Here is a 23,530-nt window from a genome sequence, read left to right as displayed (position 1 = left end):
TCGGTGAGACCGATCTGTGTAAAAGATATGAACGTAGGTGGTCTCAGTGGGACCGAATGGAAACAATATCACTAAGTGGCTGAGGGTTTTGGAGCAATATCACTAAGCACTTGAGCAACCAGATCATCATCAAAACCACACCTTGAGGGGTCCACATTCACTAGTCATTGCCATGCCAATCATTGAACTTCCTGAAATCTTAACTTGAATAGGCATTAGTTCAATGACATATATGTTGTTATTAGTTACCAAAACCACCTGGGGATTAGTTGCACTTTCAGCTCCAGTTTGTTCCCTCTGAATATGTCGGTGAAAAAATCCCGTAAAAATAGAGGTGATTAGGGTAAAATATGACCATTGGTTTTGGAGAGGGATGGATGCTTGCCCTATGGATCCCACATGCCCCTGGCTCCCGACCCAAGGCCATGTCGCCGGGCGGGGTTGCCTGGGTTCTCTCATAGCGCACCGTCCTCATGTCGAAAACATCCATAACCACATGCCAAGATCACTCATCATTACCTTATTTTCTTGACGCCTCCTGCTAAGTGCCAGATCACTCTCGATGAGGTATAAATACCGCCAATTAAGGGCTCACCCCTCATAGAACCACCAAATGTGTGTGTGCGCGTGTGAGAGACCTCTCCTCGCACCCAACTATCCACAATCATGCGCCAACAATCTCATTCTCAGTAGTCGTGTTCCATAAAGTGCCAGCTCAGGACTCGCAATGTTACGAATACCACAAATTGTAGGCTCACCCTCCTATAACTACCAAACGCACACACCCTTATGTGAGAGAGATCGTATGGTACCTCGCGTCTCTTCCACCCACGATCGTGTGATTTGGGCCTCCTCATCCCCGTTGAGAGAGAGGGAGAGATCCCTACATCGCCGCCATATCTTCCCTCTCATAACTACACAATGGGAGCCTCCTCATCTCCACCGCGAGGGAGTTCTAGAGGAGCCGACCAAGGAGTGTGCAACCCCTTGAGTGTTCCCAAATCTCCCAAGCTAGTGAAGAGCGATCTCATGGAGTGGTTGCGCACGCGGTCAGATCGGAAGCTGCGTGACACACTTGGTGAGTCCGACAAAGACCTCACACCGGATGGGGGAAGACATGTAATGGACCAATACAATGTCACCATGGCTACGGGGACTACGCACAAGGACGGTCCATGTCCACAACTATCACCATCAACGAAGGTCATGACTCGGTCCCAGTTGAAGAAGTCGATGAACGAGTGCATGGATCTCGAAGCACCTGCTAAGCGGGTTGTGCACAGGGATGCACCATGCCCACTGACATCACTACCAACGAACAACAATACGTCACCGATGCGGAAGGTGATGACCAGATCTATGTCAGAAAGGCCGAGGGCTTGGGTACCAGATCTCATAGCAGATCACAAGGTCAGACGACATCTCCTTTCACTACTTCCCTACTTCAACATTATTATAAATAATTTGGTATTTTTTGTATGCTTCAAGACGATGTCCTGATCTATGTCAGAAAGACCAAGGGCTCGGGTATCAGATCACAAGGTCAAAAAACACTTTCTTTCACTATCTTCCTGTTTTAACATTCTTATAAACATTTTTGTAATTTTGTGTATGCTTCAAGACACATCGTGTACCAAAATATCACAATAAGTAAATGCATCCCAACTAAAGTAAACAAATCTTTCACGCTTTTCGCACAATCGCACCCGGCAATAAGGTTTCCAATCTTGTAATAAGTGAATGCGGCTGGAATTATATATTTTTTTCTATAGTTCAAATATTTCTTTTTTGGGACCGTCTATTTAATAGGTGCCTGAAAAAAAAGGTTTCCATCAGTAACTTATTTCTTGACCATTGGATCAAGATCCAACGACCTCCATCATGTCACAGACTACCGTCATCTTCTCCCCATCTTCTTCCTCCCGATGACAATTCCTCCCCCACCCATCCTCCTACCCCTCCCCCACGACCGGCAGGTGCTACCGCACACCGCCTCACCGCCCAACCCTCTCGTCAACCTTCCCCACCGCCCGACCATTCCTCTAAGCCCACATCACTAGAGAAACCTCCAGCAATCCCATGCCCCCACCTCTAAGATGGATAATGGGTTTTGCTACTCCCCCCAGTGAGGACATGGCTTCCCTCTAAGATAGATGGAGGGTCTATGATTTTCTCCGGCGAGGTCCATCTTCTTCGGCGAGCTTGGGGTGAACTAGAATAGGTAACTGACGCGAACCATTCTTTTTCTCAAGCAGATCTTTATTTTCAAAATAGTCCAGAGGTCAGATCTTTCATTTCAATCAAGTCCACCATCCATCTCAAATCTTGATTCGTGCGGGAGTAGGAGGCTTCCCAGGGCCATTGCAATTTCAACCGTCCGATCTTCACCTCAGGGCAATCTCACCCGCCCGTCTTTTTTATAACTAGGGATAAAAGCCAGCGTTGAAACCTAGCCGCCGTCTCCCATTGGCATCCTCTCCGCCTCATACCTTGGCATGGCGCTGCGGCGCTCCCCTCGCTTCTCCATCTCCGGCCTCTCGTCATCGCTAACCTCCGGCTCTCCGCCTCTTCAAAATAGTCCACGGGTAAGATCTGCCTCGTACTTTGGCATGCCGCCGCGGCGCTCCCCTCCCCTCTCCATCTCCGGCCTCTCGTCGTCGCTAACCTCCGGCTCTCCGCCTCTTCAAAATAGTCAACAGGTAAGATCTTTCTTTTCAATCAAGTCCACCGTCCATGGCTTCTTTCGTAGATCCAGCTCGGATGCCGGATCCCAACCCCTAGAGCAACGTGAGGTGATTTAGGCATAGGAGAAGGGCTACACTGCAAAAAGCCTGTATAGTTCAGTACGAGAACTTTCTTCCCTGGGCAGTGGCCGTTACCACTGCCTCCGCCCCCGCTACCCTCCGCGCGCGTGGGTCAGAGAGAGCGCGCTCGCCCCTCGCCGCCCTCGCGCCGCCCCTCCCCGCCCACAGCAACGCGCCGAGCGCCCCCACGTCACCACCTTCCATTTTCACGCGCCCCCCGCTGCACTCCAGCCCAGGCCCCGCGGCGGTATAAATTCCGCTCGATTTTGGGCTCGCCCCTCCCCGAATCCCAATCTCCAAACCCTAGCCCACTCCGAGGCGGCGGAGCTAGAGTCGGCGCCGTGGCGAGGGCGCTTGCTGCGCTCTTCACAGGAGCTTCCCCCCCGCCTCGCCGCTTAGTGTATTTTTCTGTCCCGGCGGCGGGATGAGCAGCCTCGTGGAGCGGCTGCGCGTTCGGTCGGACAAGCGGCCCCGCTACACACTAGATGAGTCCGACGACGACTTCCCGCCGCGCGGCGGGAACGGGAAGGGGAAGGATCGAGATGGCGACCCCCCTGTCAAGCAGATCGAGCGCGAGGACGCGGTATGGCTGATCACGGCCCGTTTTCGCATCATGCCTAATTCGAATTTTTGTGCTGATTTTTTTTGAAGCTGCCTGTGGGTAGTAGGGAATTGATGCTGTTCTGTTAGGATTACTAGTATTTGGAGAATTAGTTGTTAGGCTGTGAAAATGGCTCAATTCTTGGTAGGCGGGAGGAATTGGTTTGGGGATCTGGTGTAGAATAGGGTTACTGAGGTAGGTGGGAGGAATGACTGGTGCTACATAGAGTTTAGGGATGATTTTGCTAGAATAATTCGTTTGCTTGATACCGTTTGGATGCTGAATTGTGGAGTACTAGATTTTGGGTTTTTGTATGAAATTTTTTGGTTGCCAAGAGTGCCATGGCAGACATTGTGCAATAGGATGGATATGTAGTTTAGGATTGGTGCTCTAGGCTCTCACGGTGCTATACAAGAGATCACCACTCTTGGAAGTGAAGGGACTACACAGACGTTTCTTAACAATTAACATCTTGGTGCAAGTTTACTGCATTCTTTCACATCGTTAATATATTCTCCCTTCTTCCATGTACACAAGGCCATTTTCCAAATTGTCAGATACCAAGGAAAAGAAAATAACTCACTAATGTACGTTTTATGACATGAAAACTGTGGCAACTAAGTTTCTCGTTTCCGCCAAAATCCCCTTGTTCGCTAAGCTAATAAAAACGCACATGCAGGGCTAATGGTTTTCCCAGATTTCATTCCCCCTGTTGTAGTTAATGCATGGCTGTTGGCAATAAAAACAATCGGAGTACGAGGTAAAAAACACTGGGAACGGGAAATGGCATAGTATTTATGGACAAACCAATTTGAGAGTGTGGCCCTGTATTAATGGAAGGAGGGAGCGTTAGTTAATAGCTTGATATATATTTGGTATAGAATAGGCAGGTCTGGTTTTCTATATTCTGAAGATTTTGTGAAGCTTGTTAATGTGCTAAGTGCTAACCAGAAGACTATTAACTTGGGGTCTTCTATGTGGATCAAAATTTATTTGTCTTTTGTTTATTTCGACTTTCCTTAGATTCAGAATACAAAGTTGCCGCGTTTTTAATTGGCATTTTGGTATAGCTTGTCCACCATGCCATTACTTTATAGGTCCAGCACAAGTTTTTTTTTTGGAGAATGCAAAAAACTTTGTGTCTTGATGCATTGCTACAAAAATAAGGTTCTGTACAAGCCCAAGAAGGGCAATGGGCAAATTTACAGCGCACCCCCCCTACAAGTAGGCACTGCCGTAAGTAGTGCTATGAGACCCAATTCTCATGCTTTCACCCACGATCTGGCCTCAGCTCGGACTGTGTCATGTAGGCTAGCGATGTTGGGCTGTGTGCCGCGGAAGATGACTGTGTGGCGCTGCGTAAAAATCTACCAAGCCATGAGCATGATCATCGAAGAGGTGCCCTTCCTTGCGGAGGTGGGGACAGAGTGGATGGCCTGCTGCCACCGTTGCACAGTTAGAGTTAGAAGCTTGGATCCTTTTTTAAAAGATATCAAGATAGAATTACCAAGCATGTCTTCTACATTATATGACCAGGCAGGATGTGCTAGTACCTCGACACAGCGTGCAGACAAAAAAGAATGAAGCAACATAAACTATGTAGTTGGACTCTTTGAATGTGTAGTACCTGGTTGACAAGTATATGAACACAGAATGAAACTGAACTAACAATACTTCAGTATCCAATTTAAATATTTGTGTATTTAATTGCAAGTGTCCATCTGTCTGAAGTAGTAGAATTCTGATGATAATTGAGTGGAATGGCGCTGCTTACCTTATTCTGCATTTTCAGATATGCCATATCTAGGTTTGTTCCTTCAAGTTTAGATTGAGATTGGCTGGCATTTTACTACTATGGGATTGAAATTTGTGCAAAGTTAATCTCCTGGGTGATCTCACTGTGCTATAAATAATCATGGTTTTATCTGTTTTAGGAGATTGTGATAGTTTTGATTTTGTGTTAATATCATTGTGCCATGCGGTTTCTCTTGGCTCTATGTTTTTCATAACTGTTTTAGGAGATTGTGATAGTTTTGATTTTGTGTTAATATCATTGTGCCATGCGGTTTCTCTTGGCTCTATGTTTTTCATAACTGGAAGAGATAGTTATTTTCTGTCCTCATTTACTAATCGGCACTTCAAATCGCCTTGGTAGTTTGTCTACAACTCTACATAGTGGAGTTTCAAATGTCCGTTTGTGCACCTTCCGTTTTCCAGATTCCTATTATTCATTTGATTCCATGTTTGTTAATATCCTCTTCTCCAGTTTTGGTTGTCCTGTATTTATTTTGAACTCAGTGCTGGCTCATTTTTGTGTGCAGAAAGAAGATGCTTGCCGAAAATGTGGGCTAAGTGATAATCTTGTATCTTGTACAACATGTACATATGCATTTCACCGGAAATGTCTGGTTCCTTGCCTAAATATCACATCTGATAAGTGGAGCTGCCCTGAATGTGTATGCGTTTGCTCTCTTGACCCATTTTTCTTTCACCTTACGATTGATATTGCTGGTATACCAAAGCATGCTGTCTGTGATTTTCAGGTAAGCCCACTGACAGAGATGGAGAAGATATTAGATTGCGAAACGAAGGTTGCTTCTGAAGAGACTAGTTCTTCGGAGTCTGGATCAAATAAGAAACCTGTCAAGCAATATCTGATAAAATGGAAAGGATTATCACACATTCACTGCACTTGGTAGTTACCTGCCTGCCTTGCTCAATGCAGAATTATTCCCTACAGTCTATCCTCTCTTAACTGTTGACTTTCTTTATATATCAGGGTGTCAGAAGATGAATATTTTGAGGCTGCGAAGATACACCCTCGGTTGAAAACTAGATTGAATAACTTCAATAGACAGTTTGAGTCGACGGATAAATCTGACGATGACTATGTTCCAATTAGGCCTGAATGGACAACTGTTGACAGGGTCCTTGCTAGCAGGTATGTGGGTTAATCTGACAAACTAATAAATTTACATTAATGAGGTTCAGTCATCATAGTTATTGTTTATGGCGTTTATCCTGAGATCAGGCAGTTACCAGAATATGAAGCTGTCATTGGACTGTATCACATTTATTCCATAATGTATCATGTTATTGCCCTGAGTCAAATACTCAAATGACAATAGCATTCTTCAATCATAGTGATATCTTTACGATGGTCTCAGTAATCCGAACGTGTCACGTTTTGTCTTCCTCCCATGTATCCATGCATTTCCATTTTGCAAAGCTCAACTGATATCTTGATATTTGTAACATCGTTTCGTATTTTGTGAACAGAAAAAACTCTAGTGGTGAAAGGGAGTACTATGTGAAATGGAAGGAACTTTCATACGATGAATGCACATGGGAAAGTGAGTCTGACATCTCAGTGTTTCAACCTCAGATTGAGCGCTACAATGAGATTCTGTCCAGGCGCAAGAAATCTACTGACAAGAGTAAGAATGCCGATCGTGCGATGCGTCATGCTGAACAGACCCCCGAGTTTCTTACTGGTGGTATGCTACTATTAAACATGAATTATTCTCATTTTTCTATTTAGTTGACTATATTGATGTAATGGGACATGTCTTCATGCTCGTTCTTTGAATCATTTTCTGGTTATTGAAGGCAAACTACACCCTTATCAGCTTGAAGGGTTAAACTTTCTGCGTTATTCATGGTCTATTAATAAACGTGTCATCCTTGGTGATGAGATGGGTCTTGGTAAGATACTTTTATAACAAGGATGCTAGTATTACCAACTTTTGTATTTATATGTTCAGAAATTGATGACAAAAAAAATGCAGGGAAAACAATACAAAGTATTGCTTTTCTGGCCTCTGTGTCTGAAGACAAGTTTGGTCCCCATCTAGTTGTTGCCCCTCTCTCAACCTTGCGAAATTGGGAGCGTGAATTTGCAACTTGGGCACCTCAAATGAATGTTGTACGTGGGTTGAACTAATTCGAAATACATTATTTGTATACTCCAGACAGATATATTTTTTTCTGACTTTTCTCCTCATTGTTGTCAGATTATGTATTTTGGATCTGGATCTTCTCGTGACATTATCAAGAAGTATGAATTTTACTATTCCAAAGATAATCCTAAGAAGCTGAAGAAAAATAAATCATCTTCATCTAATGATGAAAAGAAGCAGTCAAGAATAAAATTTGATGTCCTTTTGACATCTTATGAGATGATTAACATGGATTCTGCAGTCCTGAAAACTATAGAATGGGAGTGCATGGTAATTCTGTTTCTTCATTTTGTGGAGGCTATTTGCACTCTGATGTTTTTACTGACTTGTCCCTGATTATTAATGTTGCATCTTAGATTGTACTCTGATGTTTTTACTGACTTGTCCCCGATTACTAATGTTGCATCTTAGATTGTGGATGAGGGGCACCGCTTGAAGAACAAAGATTCAAAGTTGTTTGGTCTACTTAAAGATTATCATACTCAACATCGTGTTCTCTTAACGGGGACCCCGGTTCAGGTTACTACTCTACATTCAAACCATCATACTGTATTCCCGCACTTAAAACTATTTCTTGTTCATGCTCAAGGCTACTAGCAGTCTTGTTGAATTGCAATTACTATTTATCTAGAGGTTTCTCGGTGTTTAAGCTCAGATCGTTTATTGTCTGTGGTCTATATCCTTGTTTATTTGAGAGTATGCACACTTTCACCAGTGCTTATCATTGTCAATATATCTTCCATAGCAAGATACCTAAGGGGCTTAGTGTCCTAATAGGATATTAATTGTATATATCACCACATCGGTATGTGAACAAGATAAATGCACTTGTCTGAACATATCCGTTTTGTGAACATGAGTTAGGCACCAGAACATTGCGTGTTGAATAATATCTAAGGAACCCTGACACTGTTCTCACATATACACATGATTTTATAGCGCATCATTTACATTCATTTTTCATCCCGTTTGTTTGCACATGCTATTTTTTTCACTTGAAAACTTTTTTGATGCATGCTATTGTTTTCTTGTGACTTTATCCTGTGCATCTGAATTTGTTGTCCTGTCTTTTTTTTCTTCTTCTGCAGAATAACCTGGATGAGCTTTTCATGCTGATGCACTTCCTCGAGGGTGAAACTGTAAGATTAGCAGATTCTCCGCCACTTCCATTTTATATTTCAAAGTTGTTTGTTCCACTTAAAGATTTTCATGCTAAATTTGTTATTTTGTTTTGACACTAGCCCATTAGGCATTCTGTCTGTCCTATATTAAAATGTCTTGATTTTACTGTGGTCCATGATAGACTCTTTCCTAGCTTTTGGCATATGCTGACCAATCTTTTAATCTCCTATTGCATTTAATGTTATGTTCTATACTTCTATCCTGTAATGTTATGGCACTTACATTTGTAGTTTGGGAGTATATCTGATCTCCAAGAGGAGTTTAAGGATATCAACCAAGACAAGCAAGTCGAGAAGCTCCATGGAATGCTGAAGCCACACCTTCTTCGGAGTATGAATACATTTGATCGTTTCTTTCTGCTGGGCGTATGGTTTTTACTCATATCAATTAAATGATCTGTAAATGAGTTGGACTTAGCACTAGTTATTTAATCCTTTTTCATTGTCCTTGATTGTTGTACTGCCATTGATATCTGGAGTCAGAATGTTTCTTTGGTTTAGTCTATAATGGTCTGAATGGTGGCGCCAAAATTTCAGCCGATCTTTGCACACATTCTGATGTAATATGCATACCATGAAAATCCATAATCTTTGCATATTCATGTAATATGCGGGATCTGACAAAAATGGTACTCCCTCCGTTCCATATTAGTTGTCGCTGATTTATTACAAAGTTGTACTAAATCAGCAACAACTAATATGGAACGGAGGGAGTAATAAATACATATAAAAGAAACGTAGAAGTAGGTATATCATCAGATTTCTGTCTATTACATACTGAAATGATGTGGCATGGTTGTTCTTCCACTCTTTCTGTTACTGTGGCATATGTTTTGCAAATGTTACATGAGGTGCAGTATATCCTGAGTAGAATTAGTTTGGTAAACTCAAAAGTAAAGCTGCTGGAAGTAAGATATAAATCAAATTCTGTTTGAGTTTTTCTAACGGATGTAATTTCAACCTTGTTGCCTATGTGGTACAAACAGGATTCAAGAAAGATGTTATGAAGGAACTTCCTCCAAAAAAGGAGCTGATTTTACGAGTTGAGCTGACAAGCAAACAGAAAGAATACTACAAGGCAATTCTCACCAAGAACTACGCCGTGTTATCTCGTCGTGGTGGTGGACATGTAATAGTTGTAATTTTAATTTCCATTTTATGGTTTGTATCGGTCTATTCTGGATTGACAATTCATTGCTGTCTTATTACAGGTTTCCCTTATAAATGTCGTAATGGAGCTGCGCAAACTTTGTTGCCATGGATTCATGACGGATGAACCTGATACTGAGCCTGCGAGCCCAGAAGAAGGTTTAAGGTACTTGGTTGTTTGTTTGTTGAAGTCTGATTTTTTTCTTTATGCTCCAGATTTTCTGTTGTTGCTCCTTAAGATTTACTGCTGTCCTGGCGAAGTTCTTTCCATTTGTTTTGCACTTCTCTGAGTTCACTTCTTGGGCATTGCTGTTGTTCTTGTATCTAATGAATGATGTAATCTTATTTAATCATCAATAAAGTGCGCCAAGAGGTTTTCCTTAAAAAAAGTGTCAAACAGTCTGAGCTTTGACCTTTTATTTCACTTATTTTGTGCTTACAGATACCTGTTAGACATGGTGTCTATTAATCTGATCTTTTCATTTCACACGAGAACACATACGCGCTGGAGTTGTCCAATCTATCATAGACTTGTACTTTATCTTTCAATAGTATGTCATAAATAAAAATATACGTATATGCCAGCGAAAAATATGAGCAAATTTTACCAATTGCTTAGGTAGTCTACAGTCATCTTTTGTTCCAGCTAGAGTAAAACCTCTGTATAATCTGCTATAATGCTCATATGATGTTATTTATATGTCTAAGGTTCCTTTCAATTTGTTCCTATGTTAATTAGACTACTTAACTTTTGTCTAGATATCTTCCATCACTCAGTAAATCTACTGATCGAAATTTATGTTCTATATAGCATTAACTTTTGTTCCTTTAATTTTGCAGGAGGCTTTTAGATTCTTCTGGAAAGATGCAACTATTAGACAAGATGATGGTGAAGCTGAAAGAGCAGGGTCATAGAGTCCTTATCTATTCACAGTTCCAACATATGTTGGACTTACTGGAGGATTATTTAAGCTACAGGGTATTTTAACTATTTTCCCGTTGTATCAATTGTTAATTATTATGCTCGCTAGTTCATCTCATGTACCTTATTTTAAACATCACACATGTTTTAGAAATGGAGCTACGAACGTATTGATGGCAAGATAGGTGGCGCTGAAAGGCAGATACGAATAGATCGCTTCAATGCTAAGACTTCTACTAGGTTCTGCTTTCTTCTTTCTACTAGAGCTGGTGGCCTGGGTATAAATTTGGCAACGGCTGATACTGTAATTATCTATGACAGGTGAATCGATCTCCTTGTTTAAACAACAAAGTTCATATTCTGAAATCTTCTGTAACCTATATCTTACATTTACATACAGTGACTGGAATCCACACGCTGATCTACAAGCTATGGCAAGAGCCCATCGTTTAGGGCAGACTAGCAAGGTATCTGACCAAAGCTGTTTATGTCCTATTGAATTGTTTCTTTTTGTGTGTGCGCGCGCTGGTTCTTAGTCTTTTTCTAAATCTCGTCTTCCCTGCAGGTTATGATATATAGACTTGTTAGTCGAGGTACAATTGAGGAGCGAATGATGCAGCTTACAAAGAAAAAGATGATACTGGAGCACTTAGTTGTTGGGAGACTCACAAAGGCTAGTAATGTCAATCAGGTAACTGCATGGATTGCGATTCTAATGATCCATAGGCGTTAAGAAATATCATTTTTTTGAGCATTTATGGTTTTACTTAGATACAACTTCATGTCTATGACATCACACATTGACTAATTACGTGCTATCTTCTCTTACTGGTGTGACATGGACTGAAATGCAGAATCAAAGTCTCTATGGTGCATGTAGCACCTGGTTCCTATCGCGATCATTGCCTTATGTTACATTTCACATGGCCTACAAGCTTTGACAGCTGTTGCTACAATTGATGATTATCAAGCCCATTTAGATGTCGTCTCCTGTGTTTTTTTTATGCTTACCAAGTAACTGTTTTTGCGACACCTATCAATTAGCTTCTACTGGTATCAGATATGGTACTTAATTGCTTTTTGGCCACACCAGGTGCATACACTTGTGATTTACCTGATTTGAAACTGTGGTGATATGTGTGATTTCTTATTAGTTACTACTTGACGCATGTAAAAATTCGAATTGTTTTTGTTTCAAAATCATTCTGCATGTAGCTTAGATTATATGTTAGCTGGGGTGGGTGATCAGGCGATGCCGTGATGGACCTAAGTTTCTTTGTGAAGTGTTAATCAATGCTGTAGATAGTGTTCAATATGTTCGGAAATCTGGCCTTACTTGTTATATCTGTTTTTAAATGCCAAGTAAAAATCATCAATCTGTTCCCTTTTCCAGGAGGAGTTAGATGATATTATCCGGTATGGGTCAAAAGAACTTTTTGATGATGACGAGGATGAAGCTGGAAAGTCACGCCAAATACATTATGACGATGCTGCAATAGATAGGTAAGCACTTTCTTTGTTTTGAAAACAAATACTCCCTCTGTCCCAAATTACTTGCCGCAAAATTGGATAAAAATGGATGTATCTAGAATTAAAATATGTCTAAATACATCCATTTCTGCAACAAGTAATTTCCGACGGAGGGAGTATGCTGTAATAGTGTTCAATATGTTTGGAAATCTGGCTAAATTTCATACTCAAGCGCTGTACTGCTGTAGTAAAGGGCCAATTCATGCTTTGAGTCATCCTCTTCACAAGTAGAAATTCAGCAAATTGTTCACTTGTTTAGTCTCATTGTTTCATCTGAATTTCTTTATTTTCTTCTCCTTTTATAGTAATCTCACTTATTTCGTTCGAGCCGTCCTCTACGCAAAGCATGGATGCGTTTGGATCCAGAGCTAGTATACGTGAGCCATTGGCAAAGCATTGTGTTTGTTAGCACCAAAAAAAAATCTTGCTTTGCCAGGTGAGAGACGTGGGTCGGGGCCAGAAATCCCCAGCACACGATCTCATAAGCATCTGTGCTAAACGGCGAAACAACAGAATTGGGGCCAAGCAGACCCTGCATGACATTTTTTAGAGAACATACAAACAGGCGAACCCTATATGAAAATTGTCTCCGTTTATTTTAAAATGTTTTAGTGGAATTTTGCACTATATCTTTATGTGGTAAGAGTGCATTGCATTGGATGACAAATTCTTTGTTACTGGCTTCACAGGTTATTGGACCGTGACCAAGTCGACGAGGAAGAATATTTGGAAGATGAAGAAGATGACGAATTTCTGAAAGGTTTCAAGGTACCGAGGTGTTATCTCATTATTATAAGTATAAAGCATAGGGGGCCTCTTCATTTTAATTAGGATGTTCTTTTTCCCCGACTCAATTCTTCAAGTCCCAAAAAACACCCTCAAGGCCTCAACTTCAACACCATTCGCTTTGGCCACTCAAATCCTAAAACCAGTCAAAACACCCTCAAAACCAAGACCACCATGGTTTGGTTAATGTGGCGTCTACATGTACATGTTTCACTGACATGGTAGCCATATTCAACGTCCCGTTTATCCTTCTTCTTGTTCCTTAAGATGCCCCATCACATAGTCATGCATGCCGAGGCCAGGGCTGTGCCAGTTAGCATGGTGAAAACGACAAATAGAACAGCCTAGGGGAAAAGCGAACAGTTCGGATAATAAGAGTGAATACCTGGCAGTTTTGGGTCAGAGGTCTTCTCCGAACATGGAGAAAATTGAGGGCTGCAAAATGAACTTGCACCTTTGGATTAATCTCTTCAAATTATTTGCTATAATCTCTACTTTTATTGTCTGCTGGAAAAAGTACACATTACCCTTGAACTCGTCAAATTTTCTGATTTCAACCTTGAAATATGACATGGCTCCCTGATGCTTCACAGTGAGTACAGCTTCAAATGCTGTTTACGTTGCTGATGTTGTCCAGTGCTGCACAATAGATGGTTTGTTAGTTTAGGCTTAACCTGGATGTTTTGAAGAATTCAAGGGGCCAATATATACTTATCTTTATTTGTTACTTGCTTATGTGGTCATCTTATTGGGTAATGGCACACCATATCTTGTCTGTTTTGCACTAATATGTTCATTTCCAACCTAAGGAACTATAGCTGCCATCTGTCTGTCTTGAATTCTCCACCTTACTGTATTACTATTCATCTAACCACTGAGCGTCTTGGTGTGTGAGATAAGTAGATGGACTATTGTTTTTCTTACCATGTAAGGTGAAACGGTCTTGAAAATGGTGACATATAAATTTTATTAACCATTAGTTTTTATGTTTAGTCAATAAATTTGGTGGTTGTCAAAACCATCAAGAGATAAAGTGGGCATGCATTAAGTTTTTTTTTAAAAAAGTGGGCATGCATTAAGGAGGTGTTTGTTTCACAAATTTTTGCCCGTCACCTGTTTACACCTTAAAGGAAAAAACGTTTCTTGCGTTTGGAAACACCACACCGTAAACAGGTCCGCCCCAGTTATAGATCGATGCCGCTCACACCCCACCGGTAAAATGTTGCGGTACCGAGCCTACGACCCCCTCCTCCCCGCATGATTCCCCAATCCCCTTTGAGTCTGCGCCGGTGCCTCCCCAATCCCCTTTGAGTCTGCGCCGGTGCCTCCCCAATCCCCTTTGAGTCCGGCGCCGGTGCCTCCCCGATCCCCTTTGAGTTCCTGCGGAGATTGGAGCAGCCGGCGGCGCTTACGTTCGGGAAGGGCCGGCGGCTCTTGAGATTGGTGGCGGCCGGTGGCGCACAAGATCCCAGAGCCGGCGGCGCTTGATTTCGTGGACGGCTGGCGGCACTTGAAATCTGGGCGGAGCAAGGGCATAGTGATGGTAATCAATTCCTTTACCTGGACGTGAACCGAACGAACTTGCAAAAAGTTCATTACACCTCCTTAAGCGCTGTGATCTGATTACGTTAACATTACCATTTCTGTTGCCAAACACCTCCTAAGTTTTTTTTGTAAAAAGTGGGCATGCATTCACAATACCTGAACATTATATCAGCATGGTAGTTTTGCCATTGCCTTTAAAGTCTACTCGGGGGAGTGCTTTCCAAAGCATTCTGTAAATAATGTGCACAATGTCTCTTTCCGTTGCTTCATTCACATTTTCTCCACTAGCGTTCTGATTTTGGGGCATATGCTGCTAATAAGCACTAACTCTTGTGTTACTATGTGCCAGGTTGCGAACTTCGAGTACATAGATGAAGCTAAAGCTTTAGCAGCGAAAGAGGAGGCACGCAAAAAAGCGGAAGCTGAAGCCGCATCCAATAAAGCAAACTATTGGGAAGAATTATTGAAAGACAGATGCGTTGAGCAAGAAGTAGAAGAAATTGCTATGGGAAAAGGAAAAAGAAGCCGCAAGCAGGTAACCTTTCTATACTTGTCTTCATTAACTTTTTTATTTTTTCTTTAGATCCGCATTCTTACTGAAACCTTGCATTTATGTAAGATTTTATTGTTATTAAATTTATAGGTTATGGTGTTGCTTCTATGTAGTAGAACACATAGTAGACAGTTGCTATTGCAGCTAGAGCATCTCCATATTTCCATATGGAGTGTCCGTCCGGAAATATTCTCCCTCCATCTTCACACTCCAACAGACTATTCCATTACTATATTTTAACAATACCCTATGAAAAACAATGTTTTTGCAACGGTTATATTTGTAACTGCTTATTTCTGAATAGATGCCAAAAGCTTGACAAATGATCAAGTAATCTTCTTCTTCTCTGTTCTCTCTCCCATTTCCCTTGTTCTAAAATACCCCAATATCCTCCGTTTTCTATGGTCTCCCTTTATTTGTCACGAGTCATAACACCACCACCACTCCCCCTTCTTCTGGCCCGCACCTCATCCCGCTGTTCATCTTCTTGTGGTCATGCCCACTCTGACCAGCTCGTCCTCATCTCCCTCTCCTCCTTTCACCCTGACCAGCTTCCACCTCCCACCTTCACTCAGCGCACCTTGCTCCCCCTTCCCCCTTTCAGCCCACCCCCACCAGCTCATCATCCTCTCCAGGTTCCTCCTTCTGACAAGCAGCAGTGGCTGCCACCCATCCTCATCTACCGCTTCTGCTGTCTTGGTCCCGCGTGGCCATCATGCTTCCTCGTCCCCCACCTTCTGCCCCTCCTTCCCTGACCTCCTGTCCTTGCCTCGTCCCGCAGCCGTCACTGCTGGACAGCCAAGACATGCGGTGCCAGCAGCACGCCGCCGCCCTGATGCGCACATTGATGATGGCGGTGGCTCTGATGGCAAGGGAAGATGATGGTGACTGGGGCCACTCGACACCGGCTGCTGGTGGGTGACGGCGGGGGTAAAGAACCTTGAAAGAGGCCTGTGGAAAGGGAGGGCGTCAGCGGGGAAGAGCCACCAGGCAGCTCTGACTACAGGGCCCCCTCTCCTCCCAGCTGTTCCCTCCCCATGACTCGTCGGCATGGCTGAACTGCTTTACTGGGCCGGGCGGGCTTCTAGGTGACGGGTGAGCACAGCGGCGGCAAAGAAGTGCAGTGATGGGGGGAGCTGGCTGGACAGGGAACCTCATTTTGGTAGAGAAGAAGAGGAAATGTCGGGAGGGGAGGGGTGGTTGGTCATTGGCTAACCCAGGAGCACACGCTAGATTTGGGCCGCGTTCGGTTTCCCTCTGCTCCATGGCTCCACTCCCGGAGCGGTAGTTAAAATACTTGGAGCCATCAAACAGCTGCTCTGCAGATTCTAGAATTTGAAGGAGTTGGTGGACTGCCGAACGCGCCCTTGGCATGTGAGGAAGGGGATTTAGATCATTTAGATCTCTTGCACTTTTGAGGATGTTGGTTGTCTGTGAACGTCTCTGAGCCCCCCCCCCCCCCCCCCCCCCCCCCTCCAACCTGTTCATTTTCGTTGAAACTTGATATCTCACAAACTAGTAATTCCTATTGAGAAATTTGCAAATTATATGGATGCCATTTTGAATAAATTGGTAGTATCGTGCATATGCATATTAATCAATGAAATAGACTAATGAGCCCTTCTTTTCTTCTTGTATCATACATAGATGGCTGCTGCTGATGAGGATGATATTACTGGCCTGCACGAGTTAAGTTCTGAAGACGAGGATTACTCCTATGATGATGATGTGTCGGATAATGACACGAGTTTACCAGCAAATGTTTCTGGGAGGAAGGCTCAGTATTCTAAGAAAAACTCACGTAATGAAATTATATACAGTATATTCCGTGTTATCATTTTACTATTATTTATTGCTACTTATAAATATTGTTCTTTACCTCCGATACATCTTCACCAGGTAATGTAGATTCACTCCCTTTGATGGAGGGTGAAGGGCGTGCTTTAAAAGTTTATGGATTCAATCACGTTCAACGAACACAATTCCTACAGACACTCATGAGGTTAGTTCAAAATATGTACTTTTTTTTTCTTGTGATCTTTAGGTTAAGGTACTCACTGCTTTACCCTATATAACTGCATACATGCAAGCATTGTTATTGCTTTAGGTGACATGCTGATCGAACTAGAAGTTTTAGCCCCTTTCCTCCTTCCCCCCTCCCACTTACCGAGGAATATCATTATATAAAAATGATGTTAAAAAATATGCTATGTCGTCAAGCTTGGAAAAGTTCTAAATCCTTCTTTTGTGCACATGTTTGAATGACATGGTTTTTTGTTTGTTGTCTGCTTCCATGTTATGTTCTAACAGTTATCTTTGTACCCCAAAGAAGTATATTTTTGGTCCAGATTAAGTATCCTCATTTGTGCCTTGAGAACACCGTTTTATCTTTGTACCTGCAACGTTCTTATATTTCTTTATAGAGGGAGTACTAGTAGAAGAACATTAATGTGTGCCATGTTGTTTTTCATGGTCAATGATTTTTCCCATTCAACTTTGCAGGTATGGTTTTCAGAACTATGATTGGAAAGAGTATCTTCCTCGTTTGAAGGGGAAAAGTGTTGAGGAAATTCAGAGGTATGCCCTACTGTTATCTCAGTATTATTGATTACAAAGTATATTTGTTCAGGTGCCAGAATATAATTGGCATTCTTGTAAGCACAAGTTGGACTAATTATCTGTTATTTAAACCAGCAATGTTCTTTCTTACTTGTTCATTGGGATTGCCTGGGATATCTTAAACAAATATGATAATAAACATAAGAATTGGCTTCTGTCTACTTAAGTATATATTGACTCGTGATTCTGGATTTCTCTTCAGCTGACAACCATGCTTGTACCAACTTAAGCCTTGAAATGTCAATTTCGATGAGTGTCTGAAGCTCAAGTATCCGTTTTCGTGGATGATGCATAGTTCTGTACCTTTAGTATTATGATTCATGCATCACAGAAAGCTGTGCTGTAGTTCTGTGGCCATAGATGTTCTTTGTTGTAATCATGTTGGTACTGGAAAGCATAAGTATTTTTTTAATAATTTGATCATAGACATGTTTGCTCTAATGTTCCTATGGAATGTTGTGATGTTTGCCTTCTGCAAGCTATGTTACAAAAACCTTGGATAAGATTACTTGCAGTCAGAGAGACCTCATATGCCATTTCACAAAGTGAGCAAAATGGTGTAGTATTCCATGTTAAAAATTATTCTGGGCCAGTTTTGTTCCCTCTTTTTATTTGCTCTTTCTAGTTTTCACATTTAATTATTTCTGTAATATGAACCCTATCCATATTGGTTCTTGTAGATATGGTGAGCTTGTCATGGCCCATCTTGTAGAGGACACAAATGACTCACCAACCTATGCAGGTATATGCCGCTTAGTACCAATTTCATTTTCATTTATGCTTACTTTTAATCCCATATTCATAAATGTAGATGGTGTGCCGAAGGAAATGCGTGCTGATGAGACATTGGTCAGGCTAGCCAAAATATCACTTGTGGAGGAGAAGGTATATGTTCATAATATCATGCATTATGTGCTCAGCTTTACTTTAGGGCACTCTCTTGTATTGTTCGGGTTTAACTCCAAAACTAGACTATTTTTGGAGTATGTGGCTGAAACAATGAAGCTGTTTAGTCACAAATGAATAAATAAAACATGAAGTTGCTTTTATTTCTGTGGTGTTAAGCAAGCCCCATTAATTTAATGTAATATGGTCTGCATATGGTTTAAACAGCAGGATATCACATATTTTAAGGTATTGCATCAGTGTAAATACATATGCCTTGCTTTTACTGGCAATGCCAAATATATACTGCATCCTTATGTGTTCACACTTGATTGCTTAGGTTGCAATTAAGCCAATTTTTATGGAAAACGGTAACATTCTGTTGCATATATTTCAACTAAGCCAGTTATCGTTATTTGGTTCCAAATTATGACTGTCAACTACTCCCTCCGTCCCAAAATAAGTGTCTCAACCTTAGTACAGCTTTGCACTAGAGTTACTACAAAGTTGAGACACTTATTTTGGGACGGAGGGAGTATATTCTATATTTTGTAGTAGTATGTATGTGACAGTTGGTATTGGCAATTCGGCATCTAACCATTAAAAACAATTAAGAAATTATCGACTGCCCAAGCTCATAAGCCGTGAGTTGTGATTGGTTATAGCACAAACATGGTTCTTAGGATTCTTGGGTCGTGCTTCACCAGTTCACCGTGGTGAATTGGTTCTCACCATATTCCAGTCAAACTGTCAGTTTCCCTTTTTTACCTGGATTTTCGTGCAACTGCTCTAAACCCCTCTTTTAAAGTCATCTACTGCACTAAAAGGCTTACAATTGCATGCACCTGCCCTAAACCCCTCTTTTAAAGTCATCTACTGAAGTAAAAATTCTTACAATTGCATATAGTTAGTTTGTCAGATTTTTAATATGCAAGATCAAAATCATTTTTTTAGGATAAACATGTCAGGCCTAGCAGATAAACCAGGTTGCATATTTGGACTGAAATTTCAGTAGTTTACCTTGTTATGTATTTATGAAATGGCACTGTTCTTGATTGTTAGTTTACAAGCCAGGTAATTGTGTGATTTCTGAGATCCCTTGTCCTTGTAGATTTTAGAGAATAATATTACTTCAATACATGATTCTCTCGTCAATAACGTAGATAGCGATTGAACATTGTGCTGTTTTTATGGTTCCAGGTGGCTGCCATGGAGCAAGGAAAAATTACAAAACTCTTCCCCAACTACTTGATGTATGAATTTACTGGCTTATCAGGTGGAAGAATATGGAAAGGGGAACATGATCTACTGTTACTGAAAGCATTAATAAAGTATGCATCCATTTTATATGTCCTGTTTGTTACCATAAGTACTGTTCAGTATTCTATATGCCTCATGTAACTAGCCAATTGACCTGAGAACTATGGATTTTGCCTCAATATTATGAGACCTAGCTCAACCCAGCTGAGGTCTCAAGTCACCAGTCAGACTTCATGCTTTGTTTAAATGTTTTAAGTAAAGTATATATGGCAAGCACAAAAGGCAGTAATACACGTACCATAAAAAAACTACTACCTCTGTAAAGTAATACTCCCTCCGTTCCTAAATATTTGTCTTTCTAGACATTTCAAATGGACTACCACATACGGATGTATGTAGACATATTTTAGAGTGTAGATTCACTCATTTTGTTCGGTATGTAGTCACTTGTTGAAATATCTAGAAAGACAAATATTTAGGAACGAAGGGAGTATAAGACGTTTTAGACACTTGTATGTCTAAAATGTCTTATACTAGTTTACAGAGGGAGTACTTCATTGGTATATTTTTGTACTAATTGGCCAATTTGCTTGTATAATTATTTTCTTGTAAAGAACATAATCAGTCATTGGTGCAGTTGGCTTGCGTGCTTAACTTCACGCTACCCAGAGAGAGAGGGTTTGAGCCCTAGCTGGTTGCACTAGAGCATTTTTTCTCCTTTCTCAATTCTTATAGGAATGTAATTCTTTTTTCTCCTGGATTAAGAATTAAAGTATGAATTTTGCGCCCCTCAAAGTGAATGGTGTGTTTTAATACATTCATACTGCTTTGCTTCTGTTTTAATTAACGAAAAATGCATTATTCATCTTCTTTTTGTTTCTTTTTTGCACAAACATAGCTGGTGTACAATATAGCATATATGGTACTGATTTTGTTTTTTCTTTCATTAGGCACGGGTATGCCAGGTGGCAATACATATCAGATGACAGAGATAACGGGCTATTTGAAACTGCTCGACGGGAGCTTAATCTTCCTTCTGCTAATGAATTGATTAGTTCTCAGTCAAACAATGAGGCAAATGTTAGTGCGCGCACACATCAATTTCCTAACTAAAATCAGAAGGCTGTGAGCCATTTGATTTATTTTAATTGCATGCTTTTTCCAGGGAAATCTGGAAAGCACACAGGAAGTGCAGGTGAACCCAACGAGCTTATCTCAATACAGGGACATCCAGAGAAAGATTGTTGAGTTTATCAGAAAGAGATACCATATTCTGGAAAAATGCTTGGACATTGAATATGCCGTGGTATGGCGCATGATCTCTGTCGTAAACATACACTGGGACTAATCTTTGTTGTGCAGCAATTATTGAAGTCATATCTTTTGGTTTTGCAGATAAAAACAAATACTCCTGTTCCCGATGATCTTACTGAACAAAATGTTCCTATGGGACATAGCCCAGCTGTTCCAGATATCAGTGAAGTGTTGAGAGAACTTCCCCCTCTTGTACCAATTTGTAAGTGATCTTTCTCTTAATTTTCTTATCTATGCAGATATGCCTGTGTTTGCACACCTGTCTTTAGTTATCACATGTATTCTAAGGTTTGTATGTAAGGTTTGTGTTCTTGGACTAGCCTGGGATCTTAGCAGTATATAGGTAGTTCTCTCGGTGGACTTGTAAATTGTATTTGACTGTTCGGTGCTCTTGCTAGTGTTCGTATTTTTAGCCTTGTATCATCACTGGATTTGTGGCAACTCCTCAACTCTGTTTACCTCTGTTGGTTCAGGATGTTCCCCTGTCTATTGTTGCCTTACAGCTATAGTGTGTGGTGATACTTAAATAGATGCCATTTTATTTTACTGTATATTCCGTGAGTTAATGTCCATTGCTTATTCGTTAAGTGTGTCCCTCTTTCCAGCTGCCAAAGAAGTGGCTTCTGATGGCTCAACTGACCAGGCACACCTTTCCCATCTTTACAACAAGGTACCTAATGAAGCAAGTGTTCACGAGCTAACGACCTAACATGCCTATTCCCCTTTCAAAGTGTATAGTTTCCTTGACTGACCGTTGTCTTTATGCTCGCAGATGTGCGGTGTGCTTGAGGACAGCGGCCCACGTGCACTCAATTCGTTCTGTGGTGACAAGGCAGCCTCTGCGAGTCTAGCCAACAGCCTCCATCAGTTTGAGAAAGTATGCGAGGACGTTGATCGGGTCTTGAGAGTCCAAGAGAACGGTGCTGCTACCCCCAAAGAACAAGTGGTAGATGCCAGCGTCGAAGAAGCCAAGGCTCCACAAGTGCCTTCACAAGATGCAGGCGTTGTGGCGGCGAACGGTGTCGGGCCTTCGACGGTAAAGCCGGAGGACAAAATGGAAATCGATGGTTGATGTTTAGGGATAAGAACTGTATCGGACCCCCTCTTCAGTTTAGTTGCTAAACTGGTTCTAGTCTACCAGTAGTCAGTACTAATGATTACCTATACCAAATTTTCCTGTCCCGTATGCTTGCGTTGTTTTATTGAGACTTTGAGAGGCTACCGTTGTTTATGGTGTACTCTGTTGCTCGTCAGGTTGTAAGCTGTATCCCTCTGCGCACGCAATCCAAAGAGCACAACTCTACTCGCGCTCTTCAGATTGCAGGATTGTGGCAAGGGAAAAATAAGTCTTATCCTTTTCGAGAACCTTTAGCAATACAAAGACGCGCTCCCTCTCTCCTGTCTTATACTCTATCTGTTCCATATAGTGCATCTAGATTTTTTGAAAAATCAAACCTCACCAACTTTGACTAAGTTTATGAAGAAAAATATTAACATCCAGAATACCAAACATATATCATTAGATTCATTATAAGACAGCTCCATATTTTATATATTTGCTATTGTAAATAGAAATAATGTTCTCTATAAACTTGGTTAAAGTTTGTAAAGACTTTTTAAAATATCTATACACACTACATTATGGAATGGAGGAAGTATTAGTTTAGGAAGTACTCCCTCCATTCTAAAATATAAGACCATTTTTGACACTTAGTATGGGCAACTCTCGAAAAACACTTAGTTTGAGCAAATTCATGTTTGTGTTCTATGTAGAACACACTGTTTTAAAAGCATGTGTCTCAATACTCCTTAGTTTTAAATGTTAATTTGTGTAAATAAATTAGTGAAAAATACATCTTAACTCTTGTTGTTGCTTTCTGCTCCAAAGAAAATCCATTTTCAGTCTAAAAAGAGCATCATAATCTATTCCTCAGTGTTGTGGAGTCTCTTGTCTGGTCGTGTGGGCGGCAGTGTCCTCGGCTCGTACGGACCGCGGCCCTGAGGCCGGTGAGGAAGTTGGAGCGGCGGTTTTGGAGAGTGGTGTGGGGTGCTGGATTTGGTCGTGTGGGCGGTAGAGTCGTTAGCTTGGGTGGAGCACGGCCTCGGGGCTGGTCAGAGTGGCAGCTCTAGGTCGAGCGTTAAGGTGTCAACTTTGGTCGCTTGGCCGGCGGATTTGTCGGCTCATTTGGTAGGCTGGTGGGTTTTGTTGTATCGAGGCCAGTTTCTTTTTATAAACAACCTAAGAGCAACTCCAACGGGGTGACCCATTTCGTCCGCGGGTGTTCGTTTGGATCCGCACGGACACAAAAGTCGGCCCAACACGCCAACCCAAATGGACGCGTGTCCGCTTTTCATTTGCGGATGACCCATTCCCGGTCCATTTTTGAACCGGATTTGCGTCGGCGCGCACATGAGACAGACG

The 23,530-nt window shown here is 41.6% G+C and overlaps 1 protein-coding gene across 1 annotated transcript; it reads left to right on the top strand.

The window, feature by feature from the left end:
* The first annotated feature begins 2,872 nt into the window (after positions 1-2,872).
* On the top strand, positions 2,873-22,339 carry LOC125520619 (CHD3-type chromatin-remodeling factor PICKLE). The gene is made up of 31 exons (XM_048685582.1): positions 2,873-3,387; positions 5,727-5,861; positions 5,949-6,100; positions 6,185-6,346; positions 6,685-6,902; positions 7,015-7,110; positions 7,194-7,330; positions 7,419-7,634; positions 7,776-7,883; positions 8,453-8,503; positions 8,777-8,876; positions 9,532-9,674; positions 9,757-9,860; positions 10,535-10,673; positions 10,768-10,937; positions 11,017-11,083; positions 11,182-11,307; positions 12,010-12,119; positions 12,836-12,914; positions 14,827-15,012; positions 16,678-16,831; positions 16,930-17,032; positions 17,533-17,607; positions 18,330-18,391; positions 18,461-18,534; positions 19,735-19,865; positions 20,745-20,874; positions 20,960-21,100; positions 21,190-21,310; positions 21,714-21,778; positions 21,881-22,339. Exons 1-31 carry the CDS (start codon positions 3,229-3,231, stop codon positions 22,178-22,180), a joined length of 4,014 nt encoding a protein of 1,337 aa, XP_048541539.1. The 5' UTR covers positions 2,873-3,228; the 3' UTR covers positions 22,181-22,339.
* The last annotated feature ends 1,191 nt before the right edge of the window (positions 22,340-23,530 follow it).

Source organism: Triticum urartu, chromosome 7 (genome assembly GCF_003073215.2).
Source record: "Triticum urartu cultivar G1812 chromosome 7, Tu2.1, whole genome shotgun sequence".
Classification (NCBI taxonomy): Eukaryota; Viridiplantae; Streptophyta; class Magnoliopsida; order Poales; family Poaceae; genus Triticum; species Triticum urartu.
This window is presented reverse-complemented; position numbering and strand designations above follow the sequence as displayed.

What these genes read in the sequence shown, in the direction of transcription:
- LOC125520619 (XM_048685582.1), top strand. Translation starts at nt 3,229, where the DNA reads ATGAGCAGCCTCGTGGAGCGGCTGCGCGTTCGGTCGGACAAGCGGCCC. An exon ending in AGTGGAGCTGCCCTGAATGT is followed by an intron (nt 5,862 to 5,948) that starts GTATGCGTTTGC and finishes TGTGATTTTCAG; the next exon opens with GTAAGCCCACTGACAGAGAT. An exon ending in ACTTCCTCGAGGGTGAAACT is followed by an intron (nt 8,504 to 8,776) that starts GTAAGATTAGCA and finishes TTACATTTGTAG; the next exon opens with TTTGGGAGTATATCTGATCT.